The sequence below is a fragment of the Clupea harengus genome, chromosome 3 (assembly GCF_900700415.2).
Source record: "Clupea harengus chromosome 3, Ch_v2.0.2, whole genome shotgun sequence".
NCBI classification, from domain to species: Eukaryota; Metazoa; Chordata; class Actinopteri; order Clupeiformes; family Clupeidae; genus Clupea; species Clupea harengus.
The window spans coordinates 9,393,043-9,416,766 of record NC_045154.1 but is presented as its reverse complement, the minus strand read 5'-3'; the positions used below and the strand labels follow the sequence as shown (position 1 = coordinate 9,416,766).

Genomic DNA, 23,724 nt, shown 5'->3' with positions numbered 1-23,724 from the left:
CGTAAGGTATACATACTATTATAAATATAAGATATCATTCCTTTAATATTTGGGAGGGGCATAAAGAGGGAGTCAGTAAGGCTGGCAGGTGGTGCGTTAGGAAAATTGGGATACAAGGATCTAGCAAGGCTACGTATCTGTAGGTATCTAAAGAACTGCGGTTTGGGCAGTGAGTATTTCTCAGACAGTTGTTGGAATGATGCAAAAAAGCCATCTATATACAAGTCATTAATTGTCCTGATACCCAACATAGACCATACCGACCAGGCTCCGTCAATCAAGGAGGGTGGAAAGACAGGGTTTGTAGTAAGAGGAGAAAGGGTGGAAAGCGCTTTTAGGTTGAAATGTTTTCTAAACTGGTTCCATATTCTCAATGATGTTTTAACGCATACATTTTTAGTATATGGGGACAGAGGGAATCCGAGGGGAGAGTACATTAAGGCCTTCAAAGATGTGGGTTTACACGACAAGGCTTCCATCTGCAACCAAGTAGGGGGGGGACTGAGTGTGTCTGAATGCAGCCAGTAATGTAAAGCTCTAATATTGGCTGCCCAATAATAATATTGAAAATTTGGTAATGCCATGCCCCCAAGTTTTTTGGGCCTTTGGAGAAATGATTTGCGAATTCTAGGTGGCTTCCTATTCCAGATGAACTCTATGACCAGACTCTCAATCTTGCGAAAAAATGTTTGTGGCAGGAAAATGGGGATACTCTGAAAAAGGTAGGAGAACTTAGGAAGGGTGTTCATTTTAACAGAATTAATTCTAGCTGGCAGTGATAGGGGCAGTAAAGACCACCGTTCAAAGTCTTTCTGTACACGGGACAGCAGAGTAGCAAAATTGAATTTGTATAAATCATGGAACTTTTCTGTGATCTGTACTCCTAGGTAGGTAAATCTGTGGTTTGCTATCTTAAATGGGAAAGAATGGGTAGGGTATGCTCTAGCTGCAGCATTTAGTGGGAACAACTCACTTTTGCTCAAGTTTAATTTGTAGCCTGATATAGAGCCAAATGTTGCAAGAGATTTAAGTGCTGCAGGTATAGATGTGGACAGGTTTGATACATAGAGTAAAAGATCATCCGCGTAAAGCGACACCTTATGTTCTATGCCTGATCTAAATACGCCTGTAATTTCCTGATTGGATCTAAGGAAAACAGCCAGTGGTTCAATTGCTATAGCAAATAGAAGAGGGCTCAATGGGCATCCTTGTCGAGTGGAGCGGTGTAAGCAGAAATATTCAGAAAAGTTGTTATTAGTCCTGACTGAGGCCTTTGGAGCAGAGTATAATAGTTGAGCCCATGTGATAAATTTGTGTCCAAGGCCAAATTTCTGCATTGTATAGAAGAGGTATGCCCATTCCACCCGATCAAATGCTTTCTCCGCATCAAGGGAGATCAAGGCTTCAGGGGTATTAGATGAGGGTTGGTTATAGATTATATTATAAAGACGTCTTAGGTTGTAGAATGAATAGCTATTTTTAATAAATCCTGTCTGATCTGGGGATATGATGGTCGGCAGTATAGAGTCTAAGCGAAGTGCTAATAATTTAGAAAGTAACTTTAAATCCACATTCAACAAGCTAATAGGCCGATAAGAGGTACAGTCCAAAGGATCTTTGTTCTTTTTAAGAATCAAAGATATGGTGGCTTGAGTGAGAGTTGATGGAAGGGTATGCTTTGTATATGATTCATTATACATATCGACCAGTAGGGGGGCCAATAGTGGAAAAAATGTTCTGTAGAACTCAATCGGGTAGCCATCTGGTCCAGGGCACCGTGCACACTGCATTGAGGCCATAGCAGTCCCAAGTTCTTCTACAGACAGAGGCTGATCCAGTCTGCTAGCAGCCTCCTCATCCACCTTTGGGATGTCCAATGAATCAAAAAAAAGATCAAAAGCGGTAGAATCGGGAGGGTGCTCAGACGCATATAACGAGCTGTAGTAGTCCTTAAAGTGGTCATTGATTTGTTTTGGATCTGTTGTCATGCCTAGAGGGGTCCTAATTTGAAGAATCTGGTGAGAGGAGGATTCCTGTTTGAGTTGGTGTGCAAGCAGACGGCCTGCCTTATCTCCCTGTTCATAATACTTGTATCTAGATCTAAGTAACAGTTCTTCCTCTTTATGCGTAGAACAAATATTAAAGTTAGCTTGAAGGGCAAGGCGTTCTTTATATAAATCAGGGGAGGGGTTGGCTGCATATATTGTGTCAAGTTGACCAATTTTCTGCATTAACCCAGACAATTCTGCCTCCCTTGTCCTCCTTTCAAATGCAGTGTATGAAATAATGCTCCCTCTGAGATATGCTTTCAATGTGTCCCATAGGGTTGATGCAGATATATCAGGAGTTTTATTAATCTCTATAAAGGTGTTGATCTGATTGGAGATGGATTGGACAAAGACATCACTAGATAGCAGGCGAGTGTTGAAGCGCCAAGGAGGGCGCGTTGAATTAGGTCCATCAAAACCTATTGTCAGAGAGATCGGCGCATGGTCGGATATTACTATGGGATTATATGTTACAGACTGAACAGAAGGTAATAAATTGTTATTAATTAAAAAATAATCAATACGTGTGAATGTTTTATGGACATTAGAGAAAAAAGAGTATTGTTTACTGTTTGGATATAGAAAACGCCATGGATCAGACATGTTCAATTCCTCCATGAAGGATTGAATTGTTTTTGCTGATTTAGATGGAGAGTGTGCTCTGGTTAATGATCGATCAAGGGTTGGGTTAATCCAGCAATTAAAGTCTCCTCCAAGTATGAGAGAATGTGTTCCGGTATCTGTAAGCTTGGAGAAAAAAGTTCTAAAAAAATTATAGTCGTCCCAATTAGGTGCATAAATATTCGCCAGAATGAGGGGGATACTATGAATTTTCCCAGTAACAACAATATATCTCCCATTTGGATCTGCTAGGACATTGGAACAAATGAAGGGGACTGATTTATGTATGAGAATAGCTGTACCCCTGGCCTTGGCCTGAAATGTTGAGTGATATATTTGACCTATCCAGTTCTTTCTTAACCTAGTGTGGTCAACCACTTTTAGATGTGTCTCCTGTAAATAAATTATGTGTGCCTCTAATTTACGAAGATGACTCAGGACTTTGCTACGTTTAACTGGTGCATTTAGTCCCCTACAATTCCAGCTGACAAAATTCAACTTATTCCTATGAGACTGTGGCATGAATCACCGTTTGACAAACAGGACTTGAAAAACTGAGTCACGTTAAGTAGGCTACTGTAAATGGCAACCACGAATGAAAATCTATTTAGGCAGGCATAATAATCGACAAATACATACAAAATAAAAATAGAAAAAACAAAACACAAAAGAAAATTACAAGACAAAACACATGTATCCCTTGCTAAAGCGTCCGCTGAACAGGACGCGCTCATATCCCATTTTAACATTGACGAACAATCTGAAATATAGGCCGCAAGGTGAACCACGAAAAGTCCTTTAGAAATCGAATCCCGCTCCACAGGCGTGCATCTACACAATATTTAGTTCATAAAAAAGAAAGAGTCGTGCTTAGCTACCAAAAAAAAGTTCGTCGCTGATTTTCCAGTCAATTTTTGGTGCGTCTATGTTTTATGCCAAACTAGTTTCTTCAGAGCGCACAAGGATCTTGGTCGCGAGTGCTGGCACTTTTCGACACGTGATCATGCTACACCAATAAGGTAGCTGCTTTTTGTCAACAGAGTTGCAAGATGGCGTCCACCATGCCTTCATCGAGCAGTACGGAAGACGAAGAAAATACACCGGAATGTCTTAATAAATCAAAAAAACAAACATTGTTTTATGCATATTACTTCAGTCAAGCACGAAGAGGTACATTATTTCACCACTACACGATGGAATACATACAGGACAAGCCTACAAACGTGGCTCGGCTCTGGAGGTGCAGTACCACAAAGGCTGTTATAATCAGTACACCAGGTTTTTGACGAGGCCTGAAAAACCAGAGAAAGAACAGTAAGTTATTTATTAAATTGCATTTCAAGGAGCTACTAACTTAACATTATATAAGTAAACATTCAATCTGCATTCTGTTGTATGTGCACACAATCACAACCCTTATTCATGTCTTTCCTTCTCATTTATATGTGTTCTAGGAATGAGCCCACGTTTGATGTAAGCTATAAGTTATTCTGTGAGAGGATCATTCGCCAAAGGCTGCTTGTCAACCAAGAGGTGCAGAGAATGGGCCAGCAGAGGAAGGCCTTCATTGAACTGGTGAAAGCAAATGAAGGTCTTGAAGCTTCAAACTACAGGTAACTGCAATGCATTTTTCTCTCAAGTCTTATTATTTGTCATGTGCAAGTCTAGCTTTACACAACATGTGTGTGACAGGCCTGAGAAACTGTTTTTAAGTCTTGCTGTTTGCACAGACATGTACCACTTGGCAACAAAGAGAAGGTGTGTGTGTGTGTGTGTGTGTGTGGTGAGGTTTGTGACGTTGTGTGCCTTTCTTGGGCATCTTTGGTGTTAAATGTGCTGTATGGCAGATAGGTTCTAGCCTGTAATGTCTTGTACCACCTCCACCACTCTCTGCTTTTCATGATACTCCTGTGACTCTTAATTGTCACTGTTTTGTTGTGTTGCAGACAGGATATGTTGAAGAAGAGGCTGACTCGTGATTTCCCCCATCAGTATCAAAAACCTAGAACGGTCATGTATAGAGCTGATGCAGGGTCACAACGCATGCAAATCTTTGGCCCGGATCAGAGGACCCCAACCCAATGGAAAAAGTTTCTCTCAGAAGGAACAAATACCGAATTCCTGTATGTTGTATGGAAAAATGCAGACCTTACAATAGTGGGCAAAAACCTCTGCTTGCACATACAAATCAATGTCACTGTGTGACTGTTAAGGAGGGTGTACAGTCTGTTTGTGTTGTTGAAGACCTGCAGTGTGATCATGAAGAATGTGACACAAGGGTGTTTTTACATGCACAACATGCTGCACGGGAGCATAAAGCTGTCATTATCAAGAGCTCTGACACTGATGTGGCAATCATTGCTGTAAGTGTGCAGACAGATTTGCCATGCAGTTTATATGTTTTCACAGGGACTGGCAACAGGACACGTATCATTGACATTACCAAGGTGTCATCAGCTCTCGGAACCAGTGTGTTTTCAGCCTTGATCGGAATTCACACATTCTCTGGGTGTGACTCCACAAGTGGAGGCAAAGGAAAAAGAAAGACATTTTCTGTTGCATGTGAGAAAGATGAGTACCTAAAGGCTTTTACAAGTTTAGGTACTAACTTTAACTTGGAGCAGTCAACATTTGCACTTCTTTGCCAGTATGTATGCCACTTATATGATCAGCCAGCTGCCGATAATGTAAATTAAGCTAGGTACAAGGCTTTCTGTATAGCATCATCAGCCTTGCCAGAATTATGCATTCCCCCTACTGCTGATGCCCTCCATCAGCATTGCAAAAGGGGAAACTACTAGGCCGCAATAATGAGGTCCTGTCTCAAACAAAATATAAGTGCTCCATCACCTGCTGGATATGGTTGGCAAATAGAGGATGGGACCTTGCACATCACCTGGATGACCAGAAACCCGGCCCCTGACTGCGGCTGCAAAGGTGCCTGTGAGACAGGCAGATGTTCCTGTTTTTCTGCAGGATTGTGTTGCACAGACTTATGTCGTTGCTGTAATTGTGTCAACACAAAAGAAACTGAGGAACTGGAAGATAACCGTCCTGACACTGACAGTGAGGACTGAGTGTCCTTAATCTGTTATTTCTTATTTAGTTTTGTACAGTTTTATATATCATATTTCATATTTTTCATAAAGATTGTTTTTATGGTTCATCAGTGTTGTTTTCATTTGTGAATGAATGAATGAACGAACGAACAAATGGTATAAGTACAATTACTGCCTTTTATTGATACAAGGAAGGAGGTTTTTTTGTCACATACATAGAAATACTTACGTAAAGCATGTAGTGAAATTTCGTTTGGTGTCAAGCTTTTTCTGTGCGAGTGTGAAGAAAGAAAGATCAAGAAATATTTTTCATAAATAGCAAGAGGGAGTATAAAGTGCAGTGTGTGTACAGTCCATGTGCAAGTGTGAAAAAAAGTGTAATTGCTGTTTATATAGTCATTGTGTGTGTTCAGGATACGGAATGCTTGAGGAAAGAAGCTCCTTCTCAGTCTCTCTGTTCTGGTCTTGTAGCAGCAGAGATGTTTGCCTGACCTCAGTGTTTAGAAAAGTCCATGGTCAGGATGTTAGGAGTAGGGATGGGTATCGTTTGGTTTTTATCCGATACCGGTACATAACCGATACTTTTAAAACGATACCGGTGCCTAAACGGTGCCGGAACCGATACTTTTATAAAAAATTAAAAAAAAATTACGATTGACGACATTTAAGAAAGGCTTTATTGCCAAATATATGAACTGTTTAAAGTAGATTATATATATAAATAAATACAAAACACCTTTTAACTTAAAACTTAAATAATATATGAACTGTTAACAAAAGTTTAGACTATACTTAAATAAATACAAATAAATACAAAACACACACACACACACTCTGTACACACACTACAGCTTCAATACTTCAGCAATTCTTTTGTTCAATTCAATTTTTTTTCTTCAAATTGAACAATATATTAACTGTTTAAAGTATATTATAAATATAAATACATACAAAACACTTGGCTTCAAACTTTTTAACTTCAAACTATGAACATTATATTAACTGTAAACAACAGTTTATAGTATACTTAAATAAATATAAATAAATACAAAAAACAGCTTCAAACTTCTTTTGCAAAAATATGAGCATATTTGCCTTTGGAGTCAAAAATGTATTATTTTGTTTGCATTTATTTCATGAAATTTCACCATTTTCTGATTTGTTTATACCTATCTTTTCTATCTTGTTTATAGTTAATCTTGTTACTTGAACACACTGAGTACGAGAAAATGTGTACTGCCCCTTTAAGAGACTACCGTAGGTTAAGTATAGCTGTCATCTCCGTTTATTTTTCAGTATTCGGTTGCTGATCTGCCGTTGAATTATTTGCCTTCTCTCCACTCTTTTCACGCAATTGTTTTGTTGCATTTGCTGCACGTCGCGATGTTTGAATATTTTGGTGCGAAATACAGCCACACTTTTGACCGTTTACCTTTCGGTATTTTCTCTGTTAAAAGGTTTGATGGCTAGTTCTGTTTGTGCTTGCTCTGTGAAATGCTGCATGCTCTTCACTGTCATAAGACTGTTGCTATGAAAACACCAATGAGCGTGAGCGACACAGGACAAAGTTTACATTGGGAGCTGGGGCAGTTTTACATGTGCCCCGCGGAATCTGCCTAGCAACCGTTTTCAATTGGCTCAGGCACCGAAATGAAGCACCGAAATCTGCGTTGCATTTCGGTCCGGGTAGGTACCGGTTGTATTGGAACCGGTTCCATATTGGTACCGGTTCTCGGTACCCAACCCTAGTTAGGAGTCTTTTACAATACTTTGGGCCCTGGTACGTAGTCTTCTCTTGTAGGTCTGTAGGGAGAGGTGCTCTGATGATGCGGTACTGCTGTCACAGGCTGTACAGTTCCCATACCAAGTGATGATGCTGTCAGGACACACAGCTGATGGGTGCTGATGCTCTGAACTTCCTCAGCTGACGTAGGAAGTACAGTCTTTGCCTTGATTTCTTCAGTGTGTGCTGGGTGTTCACAGTCCATGTTAGATCGTCAGTAAGGTGTATTCCCAGTTATGTCAAACTTGATCTAAATGACTTAACATAAGCATAACATTATCGTATATTTGCCTCATTGTTCTTCTTGGACGCGGCTATGTATACAGCACTATTTAGAATCCATTTAGCCCACTTTTGAGGATGTTCGGGTGTTTTCCTCTTGATCGGTAACGTTGAATCTAACCACGGGAGCCGCCATCTTGCCATTCTGTTGACAAAAAGCAGCTACCTCATTGGTGTAGAACGATCACGTGTCGAAAAGTGCCAGCACTCGCGACCAAGATCCTTGTGCGCTCTGAAGAAACTAGTTCGGCATAAAACATAGACGCACCAAAAATTGACTGGAAAGTCAGCAACGAACTTTTTTTTGGTAGCTAAGCACGACTCGTTCTTTTTTATGAGCTAAAGATTGTGTAGATGCGCGACTGTGGAGCGGGTTGAAACGAAAACAGTGTTCACCTTACGGCCTAATAGCACCGTTGCTCATTCAAGAGAGCCGCCGACGTGCTACCAGAGACTAGTGACTTAAATGAACAATATAAGAGTGGCAAATACAAATAATATAACATCAGCTCAAAATGTAGATTAAGTTATTTCAGAAACCAGAGACAGTCAAATAATGACCAGAAAACGAAGCAAATTAGACTGTTGCTAAGCTATTTGGAGATGAAAAAGAGAAGGGAAAATAGCAAGGACGTTCAAGCTTAGCAGTCAAGCTAGTCAAGTCTTTTTAGCTTATTGGTCACCGTTAGCTCACCGTGATCTGTATCCTGGAGTTAAGCAGGTATAATGTTCTTGATGAAATCCACTGCTGCAGAAGGGTCTTCGAATTTGTGTAGTGCTCCATCAGGCAACGTAATTTTCAGCAGGGCAGGGAACAACAACCTGAACTTCACTCCTTTGATATGACGAAGGAGACGCTTTGCATCCCCAAACAGTGCCCGTTTCTTGGCCACAGCAGTTGTGTAGTCGGGGAAGATCGAAACTCTTTTCTCTTGGTAGCTTAGGGGGAAAGCCTCTCCAGCCCTGCGTAGAATCCGGTCGCGATCCTGGTAGTAGTGTAGGCGAATGATGAACGGTCTGGGTGGTTTGTCTTTGCCGGGCTTCTCGCGCAAACTACGGTGGGCTCTATCAAGGATAGGTTTTTTATCAAGACTCAGGATATCCTGCAAAAGCCCAGAGACAAATTCGGTCGGATTAGGGCCCTCCACGTCTTCAAGTATCCCAATCAGACGAATATTGTTCCTTCTTGAACGCCCCTCTAGATCCTCGCACTTAGCATTCAGCTGATCCACCTGAGTTCTTAGAGTCTGTACGATGTTGTTTAACTCACTCAAGTGGTCACTCTGGTTGGATGCAGCATGCTCCAAATCTCTGATGGTGCCATCATGTTTTTCAACTTTATGTTGCAATGGTGCTATAACACTTTTCAGCTCAGCTCGAACTGTTGCAATTTCAGACCTCAAGTCAGTGGAGAGCGAGTCGATTTTACCGCATATGTCATCCCTGAGACTGTTAACCATCTCCTGTAGCGAGCTAGCATCCATAGTATTAGCATCTCCAGCAGATGAAAATAGTTTTTTGCCTTTCCCCGAGTCCGGTTTATTCCGTCCAGAAGCCATTTCTCAACCGAGCATTCAATAAACTGTTGCTGATACGATAAAATAAGTATAAAATGGAATATTATGCCGAAATGAATTACATATAGTCACTTAGCCTCGGAGCACTGAAGCACACGTCTTACATGTTCCGTGTCCACGAGCGCCCCTCCTTGGGTGGAAATCTGAGCAGTGAACTGACCAACCACTCCTGGTACTGCCAACAAGCCATATAAACCATAATCTCTCGTCCATGTTATGGGGTGACCACTGTTTGTTTAACCAGCGTCTTCTGGCACATGCCCTTAGAGGTGGCGACAGTTGAAGCGGCAGATCCGTCTACTGCACCACTGCTGGTGGCACCACCCCCTACCACATCTGTGGAGGGGAAGCCATGTGCAGCGACGTACTTGCGGTAGGCCTCTCTGATGATGCGGAAGGCTCTGGCGTTAGCGTGGGGGATGTCCGTGACAGGATCGCGGTACAGCGCTGGCTTGTGCGTCACAGGACAAACCTCCTGCACTGGGAGCTGGGGGCCAGAGCCCCTTGTTGCTGCAGGAAACATCATAGACATGGAATCTTCATCACTGAAGGTGATGTAGGTGCGTGAGCACAGTCCTGCTGCTGCCCCTGAGGAACCCTGGGAGGCCGAGGAGGAGGAACAAGGAGCTGAGGAGGAGGAAGCTTGAGGAGCATCCTGATCTAACCTGTGGGAGAAGGACAGAAGAACTGGGTTAAACTGCAGTTTCCCCAATTCATGTCACAGTCCCAAAACAGCCTGTAAACCAAAGCAATAGTTCCTAGCGCTTTGAAACCATACAAATGAATAGGGCAAACTTTTTACTACTTTAATGGTGCTGACCAGCCAGAATGCTATGACAATTTACACAGACAGCGATAAATGGATGAGAATATGACAGGAGTGTTGACCAGTGTGTGTGTGTGTGTGTGTGTGTGAGCTTTGAGTCTAAGTGTCCAAGAGCAATGCATGAGCTTGGTCACTGGAATGTCTTGTATATTCAGTGACCTTCTCTCAAGCGAACAAGTCCGCCAATGAGCAGGTTAACCTCAGAGCATAGACATTGGATGTAGGGGATCCACCCTCCACCCCAAGTGTTTGTGAGACAAATACATACCCCTCTACGTCCACATTCTCTTCCTTGAGGAGTGAGTCAGACAGAAGGGGCATGAGGACTGAATGGTAGCGGATAGTTGGCACATCAACACGTCGCTTCTTGTGAACTTGCTTCTTTTTATCTGCCTCTAGACGCTCATAGTTCTCTGAGAAACAAGGAAACACACTGAGCACATTCTGAAGAGATCACATCATAATCTCTACACCTTTGCACTCTTCACTGTGCAAGTCTTCACTTGGATAGCTTTTTTTCAATTTGTATTTAATAGGGATGCAACAGTTACATCGACTTAATCAACAAAAACAATAAAAATAGTCATTAACATTGTACCACTAGCTATTAGACATAAAAAAGGTTCTTTCTTGATCTGTGGAGTAGCTTGAGTATGTCACTTTGCTGTAATGAGAGAGAGGAAAAAAAAAACGAAACCTAAAAATGATTTAAGAGCATTTCACCTAACCCTGGCCTCTGCTCAGAGGGTCATCAACTGCACTGCAATGATACAGGGCTGACCAGCACAGGTGTACATTTGCAGACATGCCTTTGAAAAGGAGACATGTCGCTCTGTGGAAGGAGAGTTTAGTTCAAAACCAAATAAAGTACGATTAGCGATGCAATTAGAGGCAACTGCTGACATGTCAATCTAAAATTAGTGCAGTTCCATTGAAATTATGAAATTCAACTTTGGTAGCTGTTTCCATATCAACATATTTGTGTCACTAATATTGGTGTAATTAGCTTCAAACTTTAACTTTAAACTTTGATGCAGGTTGGAAAAAAAGGATTGTTTACATTCACTGATTAGAAAAAAAGGAAAGATGCCATTTATCATTGGTACTTCTAGACGTGCAAAAAGCCAGACACTTTGTGTGCACCGGGGTGTGGGTACTGTGTGTGTGTGTGTGTGTGTGCGTGTGTGTGTGTGTGTGTGCCCCTCCAAAGACCCTTTCCTCTTTCAACTGACTTCTACATTGATGCAACGGACCTTGCAGAATGCTGATATTCATCATTGCTACAGAGACTGCAATTCCTGTCCATGCTTGGATGGAATTAGTGCACAAGGAACATAAATGGCTTATCATAGATTAAGCTGTAAGACAGTACTGAAAAATATTATGATTTATTATTAATGTTATTGAGTTCTTTAGCATTTTCCTTTGCTCTGGATGATTTCCTCAAGAATGAAAATCTTGGCTGTCTGGTCTCTGCCCCCTCCTCTTTTGCTTTCTTCCTCTCCAGTTTTTCTGCCTCCTTTTTCGCCTTAGCTTCCTTCCTTTTCTTTTCCTTCAGCTCGGCCTTGTGTATTTTCTCCAGCTCTTTCCTTATCTTTTCCTCCAACTTCCTTTTCTTTTTCAGCTCAGCATTCCTGATCTTCTCCTTCTTTTTAATGGTTTCGGCCATGAGACGCTTCATCTTCTTCTCAAACTTTACGTCAATCTCTCCCTGAAGGGTCTGGTTCTGAACAATGATCTGTTCAATTTCCTTCTGCCTGCAGAAGCTCTGAGAAAAAAAAAAAGTAAAATCTTTTGGGTTAATAATGATCTAGATTATAAGAACCATAGACAACTTCAGTGGTAGTAGCCTTAATATTAGATATAAGTCATGCTTTAATTACAGCTTTTTCATAGCAACTGTGTTCAGGTACCTGGAGGCCATCATTAAGGCACGGCGTGTTGTTTTGGAGTTTCCTCCATTCATCTCTCAACATCCATGTTTTGAAAACCATGGGCGTTCTCTCCGTGCCGCTGGTCTCTTGAGGAGACCCGTCTGACACCTGAGGAAAACAGACACAGCACTTTCTCAGTTGTCCTCCATGTTGTGTAAGATATAGGTAGATATCTTTAGAGGATCAACTACTAGACTAGGTGGGATGTGTAGGTGAAAGTGACATTTCTCACCATCCATTTCTGAGCCTGTCTCTTCAGGTCCTTTAGCAACCTTTGCTTGATGGCAGCAGTAGTCAGCGCCATTGATAAGGTGCAGTGCTCTCTCTCTGCGGTCAATCTGGCCCAGTTCTCAGAGTCTTTCAGAATCCACTCTGTCTCCTTGACCATCATTTTATCGTAATCCTCTTCCTCCTTCTGCTCCAGGAGAAAGAGCACCCTCCTGTGTTCTTTTTCCAGAGCGAGAGATTTCTCTCTCTCCTTTTCTCGCTCCACTGTCATCCTTTTCACTTCGTGTTTCATCAGTGACAAGGCATCCTGATTCAGCTCTTGCTCTTTGTGTCTGGCAGCCTCAACAGTTGCTACCATCTCCTCTCTCTCTCTTTGCCACTCCTGTTTCTCTGTCTCCCCGGAGTCCTCAAGCTCTGTGATGTCCTGTAGAAGCTTTTCCAGAGTCACCCTCATGGCTTGCTCCTTGTACTGTGCCTCCTCAGCCATTTCAGCAAGAACCAGTTCCAGCTCATATGCTATGGTTTTACTCAGGGCTGCTCTCAGATCCTCACTAAGTCGGTCCATTGTGGAAATCCTGAGAACATAATAGTTTGCTTAGTCAATGCAGATTGGCTCGTTTTCCACACATAAGGCCTAATCAATCAATATTTCACTTCAGAGGTTTACTGTAATTTACATACATTTACTTTAAGATTATTGTATTATATTTATTGGCGTGAACACAACTAATTGTGGTTTGTTGAGATTTTTTAAAATTAGATATCCAAATCTAGCAGAAAAGAATTTGCGAGCAGACATGACAAATTGATTGATGTTTGGACCTTAAATAACGTTTACACTCTAATCGAATTGATCTGCCCATGAAACAGGCGCACAGCCTATTTCGGGTACTTTGTGCGAATATGTTTGCAGTTATAGTGACAAAAGTTAGCCTTCTTTTCAACAAATATATCACCATTATGTTTGTCTTTCCATTGCAGACACAATTTACATAATACAATTAATTTAAAAAGAAACTTATCATAACTTACCATTTGTTTTTTAAACAAAATACAAAATAACTTACCTGAAAGGGGACTCAATAGTTCTTACAAGATATATGAAAAGTCTCAATGTCTCAAAAACTGCTGCTTAAAAGTTTATGTGTGTACTCTCAACTCCTTGCTCATACAACTGACAACATGTCTCTATGTGTTCTACTTTAACATTCTAGAGCCTATCACTGTGACATCAGTGTTCCATTTACCTGCTGTCCCTGACATCATTAGATAAAGTTGTGACACAAAAGGCCCATACTTTTGGGCTGCCAGTGTTTTTTCAGTTAATACTCTTGAATGTCTTATTTTCCTTATTTGACACTAGAACTTTCAAATATTAATCTGATTTGAGATATTACTGAATCCCTGTAACAGAGTAGCGTGCAGTTTTCATTTCCTTACATTTGATTAATGTAGTTGTTAAATTATCACCTACTTAAAGGGGTCTTCGTAGGATAATTCATTTAACGTGCTTTACCTTATATATTTTTGAAAATCACTTGTGGCGGGTAACCCCCCCCCCCCCCCCCCCCCTCCATCAGCATTTTAAGAACCTGGGGGTGCACCTCACTGAGGACCTAACCTGGACCCTTCACACACAACACCTGACAAAATGATCTAGGCAGCGGTTGTACTTCCTCCTGAGGCTTAGGAAGTTCAAAGTCTCCCTTCTCATCCTAAGGACCTTCTACTCCTCAGCTGTGTAGAGTCCTCATAGGATGCATCTCTGTCTGGTACGGAAGCTGTACACCCCAAGACCAGGCCAACCTACAGAGGGTGGTGCGCTCAGCTGAGCGGACTATCAGAGCGTCCCTACTCACCATGCATGAGAGGGTAGAGTCGAGGGCAAGAAATATCATGAGGGATGACTCACACCCCAATGCCAGCCTCTTCACCCTGTTGCCGTCGGGTACACGCCTCCGCAGTCTAAATTCAAGGATTGAGAGACTCAGGAGGAGTTTTTACCCACAGGCAGTGAGACTATTGATCTCAATTTGAGTTACTCACTAAGCACTCTTTCCTTATTTTATTTATTTATTTTATTTTGCGTGGAGCGTAGACCCTTTAACTTTAACACCCTTTTGGTTTGTACAGTGAACAAACATACATAATAACAAAGCAAAAGAAAATATTTATTTGATACCACAAAATTTGGTCACAAAACTGCTGAAAAAAAAAAAACATACTATTTTTTAGGACTAGTGTCAAGACCTGCAGAGTGACTATCTTTCACTGCAAACCTTTATGTGGGATTTAAAGGGACACAAGTAGAAAATCAAGATTAAATCATCTTTGATTCAATGCAGGGAAAAAAAAAGAATAATTAAACATAAAAAATAAAATAAAAAATCAGCAGGGGCAGTTGAAGTTGTCATACATCCACAGGTTATCAGCACACACCGTTACACACATAGACCTTGATATGTAACAAAACGTTTCTCTCATCACTGCGGTGTTTTCTGTTTCGGTTTGATTCATGTTCACTTTCAATACCCAAACTATTTCAGATCTCACTGAAGTCCCTCCATCATCACCAAGACCTAGCAGAACTCTTCTCCTACAATGTCATAAAAGGAGTGATGCTTGGGTGGAAATCTGAGCAGTGAACTGACCAACCACTCCTGGTACTGCCAACAAGCCATATAAACCATAATCTCTCGTCCATGTTATGTGGTGACCACTGTTTGTTTAACCAGCGTCTTCTGGCACATGCCCTTAGAGGTGGCGACAGTTGAAGCGGCAGATCCGTCTACTGCACCACTGCTGGTGGCACCACCCCCTACCACATCTGTGGAGGGGAAGCCATGGGCAGCGACGTACTTGCGGTAGGCCTCTCTGATGATGCGGAAGGCTCGGGCGTTAGCGTAGGGGATGTCCGTGACAGGATCGCGGTACAGTGCTGGCTTGTGCGTCACAGGACACACCTCCTGCACTGGGAGCTGGGGGCCAGAGCCCCTTGTTGCTGCAGGAAACATCATAGACATGGAATCTTCATCACTGAAGGTGATGTAGGTGCGTGAGCACAGTCCTGCTGCTGCCCCTGAGGAACCCTGGGAGGCCGAGGAGGAGGAACAAGGAGCTGAGGAGGAGGAAGCTTGAGGAGCATCCTGATCTAACCTGTGGGAGAAGGACAGAAGAACTGGGTTAAACTGCCGTTTCCCCAATTCATGTCACAGTCTCAAAACAGCCTGTAAACCAAAGCAATAGTTCCTAGCGCTTTGAAACCATACAAATGAATAGGGTAAACTTTTTACTACTTTAATGGTGCTGACCAGCCAGAATGCTATGACAATTTACACAGACAGCGATAAATGGATGAGAATATGACAGGAGTGTTGACCAGTGTGTGTGTGTGTGTGTGTGTGTGTGTGTGTGTGTGTGTGTGTGTGAGCTTTGAGTCTAAGTGTCCAAGAGCAGTGCATGAGCTTGGGCACTGGAATGTCTTGTATATTCAGTGACCTTCTCTCAAGCGAACAAGTCCGTCAATGAGCAGGTTAACCTCAGAGCATAGACATTGGATGTAGGGGATCCACCCCCCACCCCAAGTGTTTGTGAGACAAATACATACCCCTCTACGTCCACATTCTCTTCCTTGAGGAGTGAGTCAGACAGAAGGGGCATGAGGACTGAATGGTAGCGGATAGTTGGCCCATCAAAGCGTCGCTTCTTGTGAACTTGCTTCTTTTTATCTGCCTCCAGACGCTCATAGTTCTCTGAGAAACAAGGAAACACACTGAGCAAATTCTGAAGAGATCACATCATAATCTGTACACCTTTGCACTCTTCACTGTGCAAGTCTTCACTTGGATAGCTTTTTTTCAATTTGTATTTAATAGGGATGCAACAGTTACATCGACTTAATCAACAAAAACAATAAAAATAGTCATTTACATTGTACCACTAGCTATTAGACATAAAAAAGGTTCTTTCTTGATCTGTGGAGTAGCTTGAGTATGTCACTTTGCTGTAATGAGAGAGAGGAAAAAAAAAAAAAACGAAACCTAAAAATGATTTAAGAGCATTTCACCTAACCCTGGCCTCTGCTCAGAGGGTCATCAACTGCACTGCAATGATACAGGGCTGACCAGCACAGGTGTACATTTGCAGACATGCCTTTGAAAAGGAGACATGTCGCTCTGTGGAAGGAGAGTTTAATTCAAAACCAAATAAAGTACGATTAGCGATGCAATTAGAGGCGACTGCTGACATGTCAATCTAAAATTAGTGCAGTTCCATTGAAATTATGAAATTCAACTTTGGTAGCTGTTTCCAATATCAACATATTTGTGTCACTAATATTGGTGTAATTAGCTTTAAACTTTAACTTTAAACTTTGATACAGATTAGGAAAAAAGGATTGTTTACATTCACTGATTAGAAAAAAAGGAAAGATGCCATTTATCATTGGTACTTTTAGACGTCCAAAAAGCCAGACACTTTGTGTGCACCGGGGTGTGGGTAGTGTGTGTGTGTGCCGCTCCAAAGACCCTTTCCTCTTTCAACTGACTTCTACATTGATGCAACGGACCTTGCAGAATGCTGATATTCATCATTGCTACCTATAGGCGTGTGTGCAGAACAAATACAGCAGACATGGGATGGGAAGTGTGACTTGGACCTCCCATATCGGTAGCTCTTGATTAAATATTTTTCACGTATATACAAGTAAGTACTGATATATTATACATTTGATCCTAATCCTTAATAAAGTTAATGTAGGCCTATGTTATGTAAGCCTAATGTTTACGTAGGCTGCGATCTAATTCCACTTGTCAGAGCTTGCACACTAGGCTGAGCCGGGAGGGGAGCGTACACCGAGTCGACTAATTTTGTTGATCATATCATTTCAGTTACCTTTCAGACTTATCTGTTAATGCCCACCATGCACTTGGGGTGTGCAAATAAATGAATAAATAAATATAAAGATTACACAAAATGTTCTGTACTCTCCACACCACCCATCCTTTTCTTCTTCTTACCAAGTGATCTGACATTGACCTCAGCTGTGATCTTGGCCTCCGCCAAAAGCTCCTCCTGGGTGAGTGGTCGATCCTGGTGGGCCCCACGTCGCCTTCTAGGGGCCTCTTGTCGTAACTGCAGTCGCATGTTGGTTTTGCGTGTGTGCTCACTGGTTGATTGACGCACCGATTTACGCACTGTGGAGGTAGATGAGAAAGATGTCAGAGAGGGTCAGCTGGTGGTGTTGATGTTGGTTTCACATCAGATTTAAGTCATAGGCCCTGATTGAATAGTGTCCTAACTGAGTGAAATAATCCAGAAGTATCTAAATGACAGCCATGATAAGAGCTGGTTGAATACTCGCAATGATTAGGGATGGTGCTACCAATGCTTCCTTTCGTATCTCCTTTAGCCTAGGGTACACTGGAGCCTCCTTTACAAAAGGAAAGGAGATATACTGCCCCACAATTCCTTGCAGCAGCAACAACAACCCAATCAACAACCAATCAATGTGACCCACGTCAGTAACATCGAACTCTCTTAACACTGCGGTTGTCTTTTGTTAAGTCCTTATGAATTCTACTTCACCTCTTTTCTTTCTTTTCTTGACCTCACGAGACAAAAGACAATAGGACAGACTATCCGACCACAGCCATAGTTACATATGATATCAGTAAAGGTGGCAGTTATGGTCATGATATTAAAGGCTCAGTCCGTACTATCTGCTGGAAACGGAACCGCCAAGCTAATACAACTCCCACCCTTCAGAGTTCTCCTGGATTCCCTCCCTCTGTACATGCATTGCGGCACTACTTTAGCTTGGAAAAGTCAGTACAGAAATATGGGTCAGTGTTAACCATGTAGTTCTCTTGTGGATTCAAAGAACCAGCACCACGTATCTATAAGGAGAGTGTTTTTTCCAGCCTGAATAGCATACAGGTTATCAGGCCTGACCGACCTACTTACTTTCAGCAAAGTCCTGGAAGACCTGAGCTGTGCGTTTCTGAGGGGTCTTCACTCGCTCTATTTTCTTCTGTTCAACTGAGGGCTTCTTTGGCTTGGGTTTAGCCACTTTAACTGGCTCCTGAAAAGAAAACAAGATGCAAACCCATTGTGTAAATACTAATAACACAGACACACAAGGTATCACTGTTGTTGCTAGGCATCTGTTTTCACAGACTCTGTGTATTGTGTTGTCATGTACAATGAATGACCTAACTTCCAAATCAAAACTTTCTGTTACCTCTAGGTGAAACACACCCAACCATTTACGAGTTCTGTAAATATTTCCTGTTGATGTCCTCACCTTATAAGCTTTTGTGACGACCCGACTCTTTCTTTTCGGCGCGTCATCCTCTTGGTCGCTGTCCGGCTCATCCCCTTCATCGATATCAAAATCACTGTCCACTTCATCTTCAGTGTCCGAATGATCTCCTTTATACTCGTCATCGCCCGATTCCTTCATTTTTAAACAAAGCGGGTCAAAACACAATTTACATTAACTTACCATACATATATTGTGTCTAAAGCTGGGATGGTGTGCAACGTACAAAGTAATGTATTGTTGTTGCAATTCTCAAATTAGTGCCATGCCCACTACAATGCAAAATTCGTACTTCGTTAAAACCTCCGTATGTTGTCTTGTAGAAATCATCTTCTTCCTCTGCAGTCAGTAACGTTGACATGCGATTGCCCGCTGTTTTTCGCTGCTCTCGGCTGTTTGCCAAAGTCATTTTTGCAGTTTAGTGTAGGGCTAGTATAAAATGTGAAATGCACTGGAGTAAACAGACACCAAATATCGCTTGTTATTGATATTTAGTTGATATTGTTCCTTTTGTAAGTCAGTTAGAAGCACCTTTTCAGTTCAGGACCCAACATACCCAGCTGAAATGAACCCAAATGAACTAACGTTAGCAAAGTAGCTAACTGCATTAATTAGATAATTTGAATGTTAGCTAATACGGCTCGCGCGTCCTTAAATCATCTAAACAACCATGAAGAGTATACACGACTCTTATTGAAATCATAAACTATTCTGTATCAGACAGAGGGCAATTAAGTTGATAGTTGATCTCCTGCCCAAGAAACACAATGCACTAAACCAACGTATCCAGAGTCAATACCGTGTAGCAATTGCACTTCCGGGTTAGCTACATCTGTCATAATAAGGGTCAAATAAATATATGTAAAATACAAATGATACAAATTCTTGTTACTTTTGCACACTTTGAATAATAGTCTCATGCACAATCAAATGAAATACATCATAAATGTGAGAACAGTTACAGAACAGCTACAGAACAGTCTACAAGATTAATCAGCAAGCTGTAGCATCCTTATGAAGGATCTTTGGCTAAAAAGAAAAATGCGTATTACAAAAAAAAAAACTTCGTTTGAATTCTGCTAGGCAAAACAGACATTCATACAGTACGTTTCCACCAGATCAAGACTTTTATTTGGACAAACTTCTGTGCAACTTGCAGCTGAACCGGAATAATACAATGTTGTAATTTTTACTCTGCCCATCACAACAAATCTGAGAGGATCCAATGAATTAGCAGATATCTGTTAGACGGAGAAATATTGTCATGTTTAGAGTACTCTAGAGTGGATTCACAGAGAGAAAATGAGTTCGTCACAAGATCGACAAGGGACAAAGAGACCTGCATCCCCTGATGAAGTGTGTGAGCTCATCTGGTCTGCCAGAACATTGCGATTATTTGCCCATGTTTAGCTAGCTTTAAGGCTACGTAGCACTCCGCTACTTTCCCGTCATATTTTGCAGCCTTGCATGCTATGAATGTATGTGGGCTGAATAGATAACGTTATGCTTAAAGTGTGTTTGTCACCTGGATAGCCAGCAGGTGACCATTTACATCAGTAGTTAAATGCCAGTTCAGTAGCTTGTAACTGCCATATGTTTATGGCATCTGAGCGTAATCTAATTCAATGTCCATCTTTGTGGATCTCAATTGCGCTGTGAATAACTCTTAGGTCTAGATGAGAGCCTTTTGCGTGGATCCTGATCTATTATGCCTTCAGTAATCTCCGAATTAGAGGTTCACCTGCAGAGGACCCCAGTTTAAGATGTCTGAGTTCATCTATTGCCCCCAAACTTAATTTAGATGTGGATATATGGCGGTTTACTGCAATAATCTCACGAGGCTAATATAGGCTCGTATATGGCTCATATATGACCTCATTTAAATTGTGATGAGTCTTCAGAGAAAAAGATTAATTTGTCGGTAGGATTAAATTGAAAGGGTACATCTGACCCATTATTGTCTGCAGGAGAAGTCCAAACTGCCTTTATCAGAGTTTTCACGAAGTTTTGTTGACAATCAGCATTCTTGATTTTGTTACACATTCTTAGTGTACATCATGTGTTTATTTTCCCCTGATTAGGCAGGGGCGACACAGTGGGAAACGGCAGACCTGGGCACAGATGAGAGAAAACAGAAGTTTCTGCGACTGATGGGTGCAGGGAAGGTCTGTGTTTACATATAGTGTAGTGTGTGTTTTGTTATGAATCTCTCAACATGAATTTGAAATATGTTGCTTAACCCCAGACATTGTGCTAAGGCTATACCTTATTCCACATCCTGCTATAGGCTACTGTGTCTTATTGTTGGTGAACGTTTGTAATGAGCTTGCTCTTTGTATTCATCTTAAGAAGGAACACACTGGACGGCTTGTCATTGGAGATCACAAGTCTACTTCTCACTTCCGCTCCGGTGAGCACACTGTATTGAAATGTTGAAGCTATATGTTTTAACATATAATTGTCTGTTATCAACTTTGACATAAACTCTTTGATACTTAAATATACTTAAAAGTGCTCAGATAGAACTCAAACAAAGAGAGAGAGAAAATGCATAATTTCCCTGCCACATTGACTGCAGCAGATTGTTAACAGTGTTAGCATTGTCCATATACTAATCCCTTAGCACAAATAACAACACTGCCTTTGAACTGGAAATGATTTACATAATGAGTATAAAACAAGTCAACTTTCATCCTGAAATGAATGTAAATTCTGTATTGGTTCTACAGGAATTTTTCAATACCTCCCAAGCAATGACAATTTACCAGCCGATATTTCATATCCTCACAGTATTTCACTCATTCCTGTGTTAGGGACGGAAGATCAGAAGATGAACTCAGAGCTGGAGCAACAGTACCAGCAGAGCTTGGATGGGGTGCTGTCAGGACGCAATCGCAGGCACTGTGGCCTGGGATTCAATGAGGTGAATGGGGGTGGTTAGCAACTTGTATACATGTATATGTTACAATCTCACTAGAATAACACTCTTGAATTTCTATAATTATTTTCTTTGATTTTGAAATCCTAGGGTGTTATGCTGTGGTATGGTGCTGTGGCTACTGCTCACAAGCTTATAGATATACATTTATATATTTAGCAAGCACTTTTATCCTAAGCAACCTACAATACCTGTGTAGATAATATTTTCTTATCAGTATGCTTGCTCCCTTGGAATCAAACGTATGACCTTGATGTATTGGCAACTTCTTGTACCAGTTGTACAGTAAGACATGTTTCTGGAGTGTCTGCTGTAGCCTACACAGTGTTTGTTGTTCATCTGTTCCCCCACACTCTTTCCGTCCTGATTTCCACAGCCTGACCCACCTCCAGTAACTCAGAGTCCTGCTGAGACAGACAACCCCAGCAGCCCCAAACCTTCCACAGACGCTTCCAAGCCACAGGAACCTAGTGACAAGAGTCCCCCTCCCCCCTCAGAGGAGAGCAGTGAGGACGAGTCTGAGGAAGAGTCTGAGGAAGACGGAGACGACAAGAAGAACAGCTTCAAAATGACATTTATGAAGTCATCCTAAAGAGGAGAGAGAGCGAGAGAGAGCATCCATTTTTCTAGATGTGAACTGACAGACTCCAAATTGTGTTCATGTTTCCTTAGCAGTCAATGATGTTTTGTTTGTAAAATTCTGTTCTGTTTTGTTGGACTTTTTTAAACGACATTCATAAAGTTGAAGGGTACAGAATTTTTTTTATCTGGTCCGTGTGATCCATTTTCTTTCTTTGATTTTTGTGCCCACCCTTCCCCAACACATGTGACTCACAGGTGCACTATGCGGACCCAGGTTCAGTGATCTCAAGAGCTCCCAGTTCTCCCTGAGAGCTCATTCTTGAATCTCATCAGTCATTGTTGAAAGCCATCCCTGTCATCAATAAAAGTAAAATGCTAGCAGCTGTCTGCTAACCATGTTCTCTTCAGAGTAGTGCCTCAGATTACCCCATTATAGCTATTTCCCTGAGTCCTTTGCTTCAAAACATTACAAAAAAATTTAGAGATGAAAAAATTCTTTAGCTAGCATAGTCTTTAAAAATCATTATTGCTACCTGGGATGTCTGCGTGTCTAATCAGCGAGTTAATTGGGATGTGATTGGCCAGATTTCAAGGAACACTATCACACAAAGGCAAACCTTTAAATATTAGCATTTAATTCATGTGACTTTTTTTCAAACTTTTAAAACAAAATCTCATTTAGCAGCATAATTAAAAATACTCAGAATTTGACCAAACTGCAATACACACAGTGCATATTTTTTGTCAGAGTCAACCATACTCAGAGTGTATAAAAAGGTATAATTCGTTTTTCTCCATTGCTTCCACACCGATTCTATGAGCAAAAACCCTCAATTCGTTACATCAGCTCTCCAGAGAAATATGTAATTTTTAAAACTATGAAGACCTTTTAAGTTGCAAAGTCGGATTCAAATCTTCTTGAGTGGAGTGTTTGGTTTTGTTGGAGATGTCAAACATGTACAGGTACAAGTGCAAAACAAACCAATATTATGCAGTGTTAAAAAAAGGCAAAGCAGGTGTATTTGGCTCAAACAGATTAGGATTAATTTACAAAACATTGTAGTCTAATGAAAAGCATTTGTGGGTCATAAATAGGAGACATTTTTACATATTTGTTGCATATATGTGTAAATCAAAAAACTGAATCCAGGAGGGGATGCCATTCCATACAGCTCATTGTCCAAGGGAGGCCCGGGCTGAAAGCACAAACACAGGACATCATATTTCAGAGAGATTGTAAAAACACTGAACATGTACTGGTACTATACATCAGATGCTCTACATTAATGCTGCCATTTCAGGTTCAAAATTGTTCTTGTGTAGTTTTAGAGTTCATCACATAGTGTACAAGTGGGGCAGCTTTTTTTATAAGGCAGGGGCAAGTAGTCTTTTTTATTCAGACATCAGTATAGAGCAGGGTTTTTTGAAGAATCCTTAAAAAAAGCCCTTTATACCACTTTCTTTGTGCAGAAGACCTTAGTGAACCTATGAACTTCTTATGTGTTGTGAGAATGTAAGATGTGC

At 41.3% G+C, this 23,724-nt stretch overlaps 3 protein-coding genes and 1 long non-coding RNA gene across 9 annotated transcripts in view; 1 reads left to right on the top strand and 3 right to left on the bottom strand.

Annotated features, from left to right (window-relative positions):
* Nucleotides 1-12,722: 12,722 nt before the first annotated feature.
* On the bottom strand, nucleotides 12,723-13,839 carry LOC122132805. The gene is made up of 2 exons (XR_006152321.1): nucleotides 13,426-13,839; nucleotides 12,723-12,933 (listed from the first exon to the last, which is right to left on the bottom strand). It is a non-coding gene; the product is annotated as an uncharacterized LOC122132805 (long non-coding RNA).
* Nucleotides 13,840-14,421: 582 nt separating this feature from the next.
* Nucleotides 14,422-19,495, bottom strand: vps72a (vacuolar protein sorting 72 homolog a). Its single transcript, XM_031564493.2, has 6 exons — nucleotides 18,973-19,495; nucleotides 18,663-18,815; nucleotides 18,323-18,440; nucleotides 17,377-17,553; nucleotides 15,966-16,110; nucleotides 14,422-15,514 (listed from the first exon to the last, which is right to left on the bottom strand). The coding sequence occupies exons 1-6, from the start codon at nucleotides 19,087-19,089 to the stop codon at nucleotides 15,064-15,066; spliced, it is 1,161 nt and encodes a 386-aa protein (XP_031420353.1). The 5' UTR covers nucleotides 19,090-19,495; the 3' UTR covers nucleotides 14,422-15,063.
* A 343-nt stretch (nucleotides 19,496-19,838) lies between these two features.
* On the top strand, nucleotides 19,839-22,578 carry c3h11orf58 (chromosome 3 C11orf58 homolog). 2 transcript variants are annotated; one of them, XM_031564492.2, is made up of 5 exons: nucleotides 19,839-20,036; nucleotides 20,762-20,845; nucleotides 21,033-21,090; nucleotides 21,494-21,603; nucleotides 21,995-22,578. In XM_031564492.2, exons 1-5 carry the CDS (start codon nucleotides 19,983-19,985, stop codon nucleotides 22,208-22,210), a joined length of 522 nt encoding a protein of 173 aa, XP_031420352.1. In that variant the 5' UTR covers nucleotides 19,839-19,982; the 3' UTR covers nucleotides 22,211-22,578. The 2 variants fall into 2 exon arrangements, with proteins under 2 accessions (XP_031420352.1, XP_012689042.1); XM_012833588.3 differs by having other exon boundaries at nucleotides 21,030-21,090.
* A 236-nt stretch (nucleotides 22,579-22,814) lies between these two features.
* The window catches only part of plekha7a (pleckstrin homology domain containing, family A member 7a), a 78,931-nt gene continuing 78,021 nt past the window's right edge, over nucleotides 22,815-23,724 (bottom strand). For all 5 annotated transcript variants that reach the window (XM_031564488.2, XM_031564487.2, XM_031564489.2 and 2 more), the window contains one exon: nucleotides 22,815-23,396. In XM_031564488.2, coding sequence (XP_031420348.1) covers nucleotides 23,374-23,396 — 23 coding nt within the window. In that variant the 3' untranslated portion in view covers nucleotides 22,815-23,373. The remainder of the gene's footprint in view (nucleotides 23,397-23,724) is intronic.

Coding starts and splice junctions, on each gene's coding strand:
- vps72a (XM_031564493.2), bottom strand. CDS start 19,089: ATGACTTTGGCAAACAGCCGAGAGCAGCGAAAAACAGCGGGCAATCGC. Junction 18,816..18,972: donor CATACGGAGGTTTTAACGAA/GTACGAATTTTG, acceptor TTAAAAATGAAG/GAATCGGGCGATGACGAGTA. Junction 17,554..18,322: donor CTTCCAGGACTTTGCTGAAA/GTAAGTAGGTCG, acceptor CTACCTCCACAG/TGCGTAAATCGGTGCGTCAA.
- c3h11orf58 (XM_012833588.3), top strand. CDS start 19,983: ATGAGTTCGTCACAAGATCGACAAGGGACAAAGAGACCTGCATCCCCT. Junction 20,037..20,761: donor GACCTGCATCCCCTGATGAA/GTGTGTGAGCTC, acceptor TCCCCTGATTAG/GCAGGGGCGACACAGTGGGA. Junction 21,091..21,493: donor TACTTCTCACTTCCGCTCCG/GTGAGCACACTG, acceptor TTCCTGTGTTAG/GGACGGAAGATCAGAAGATG.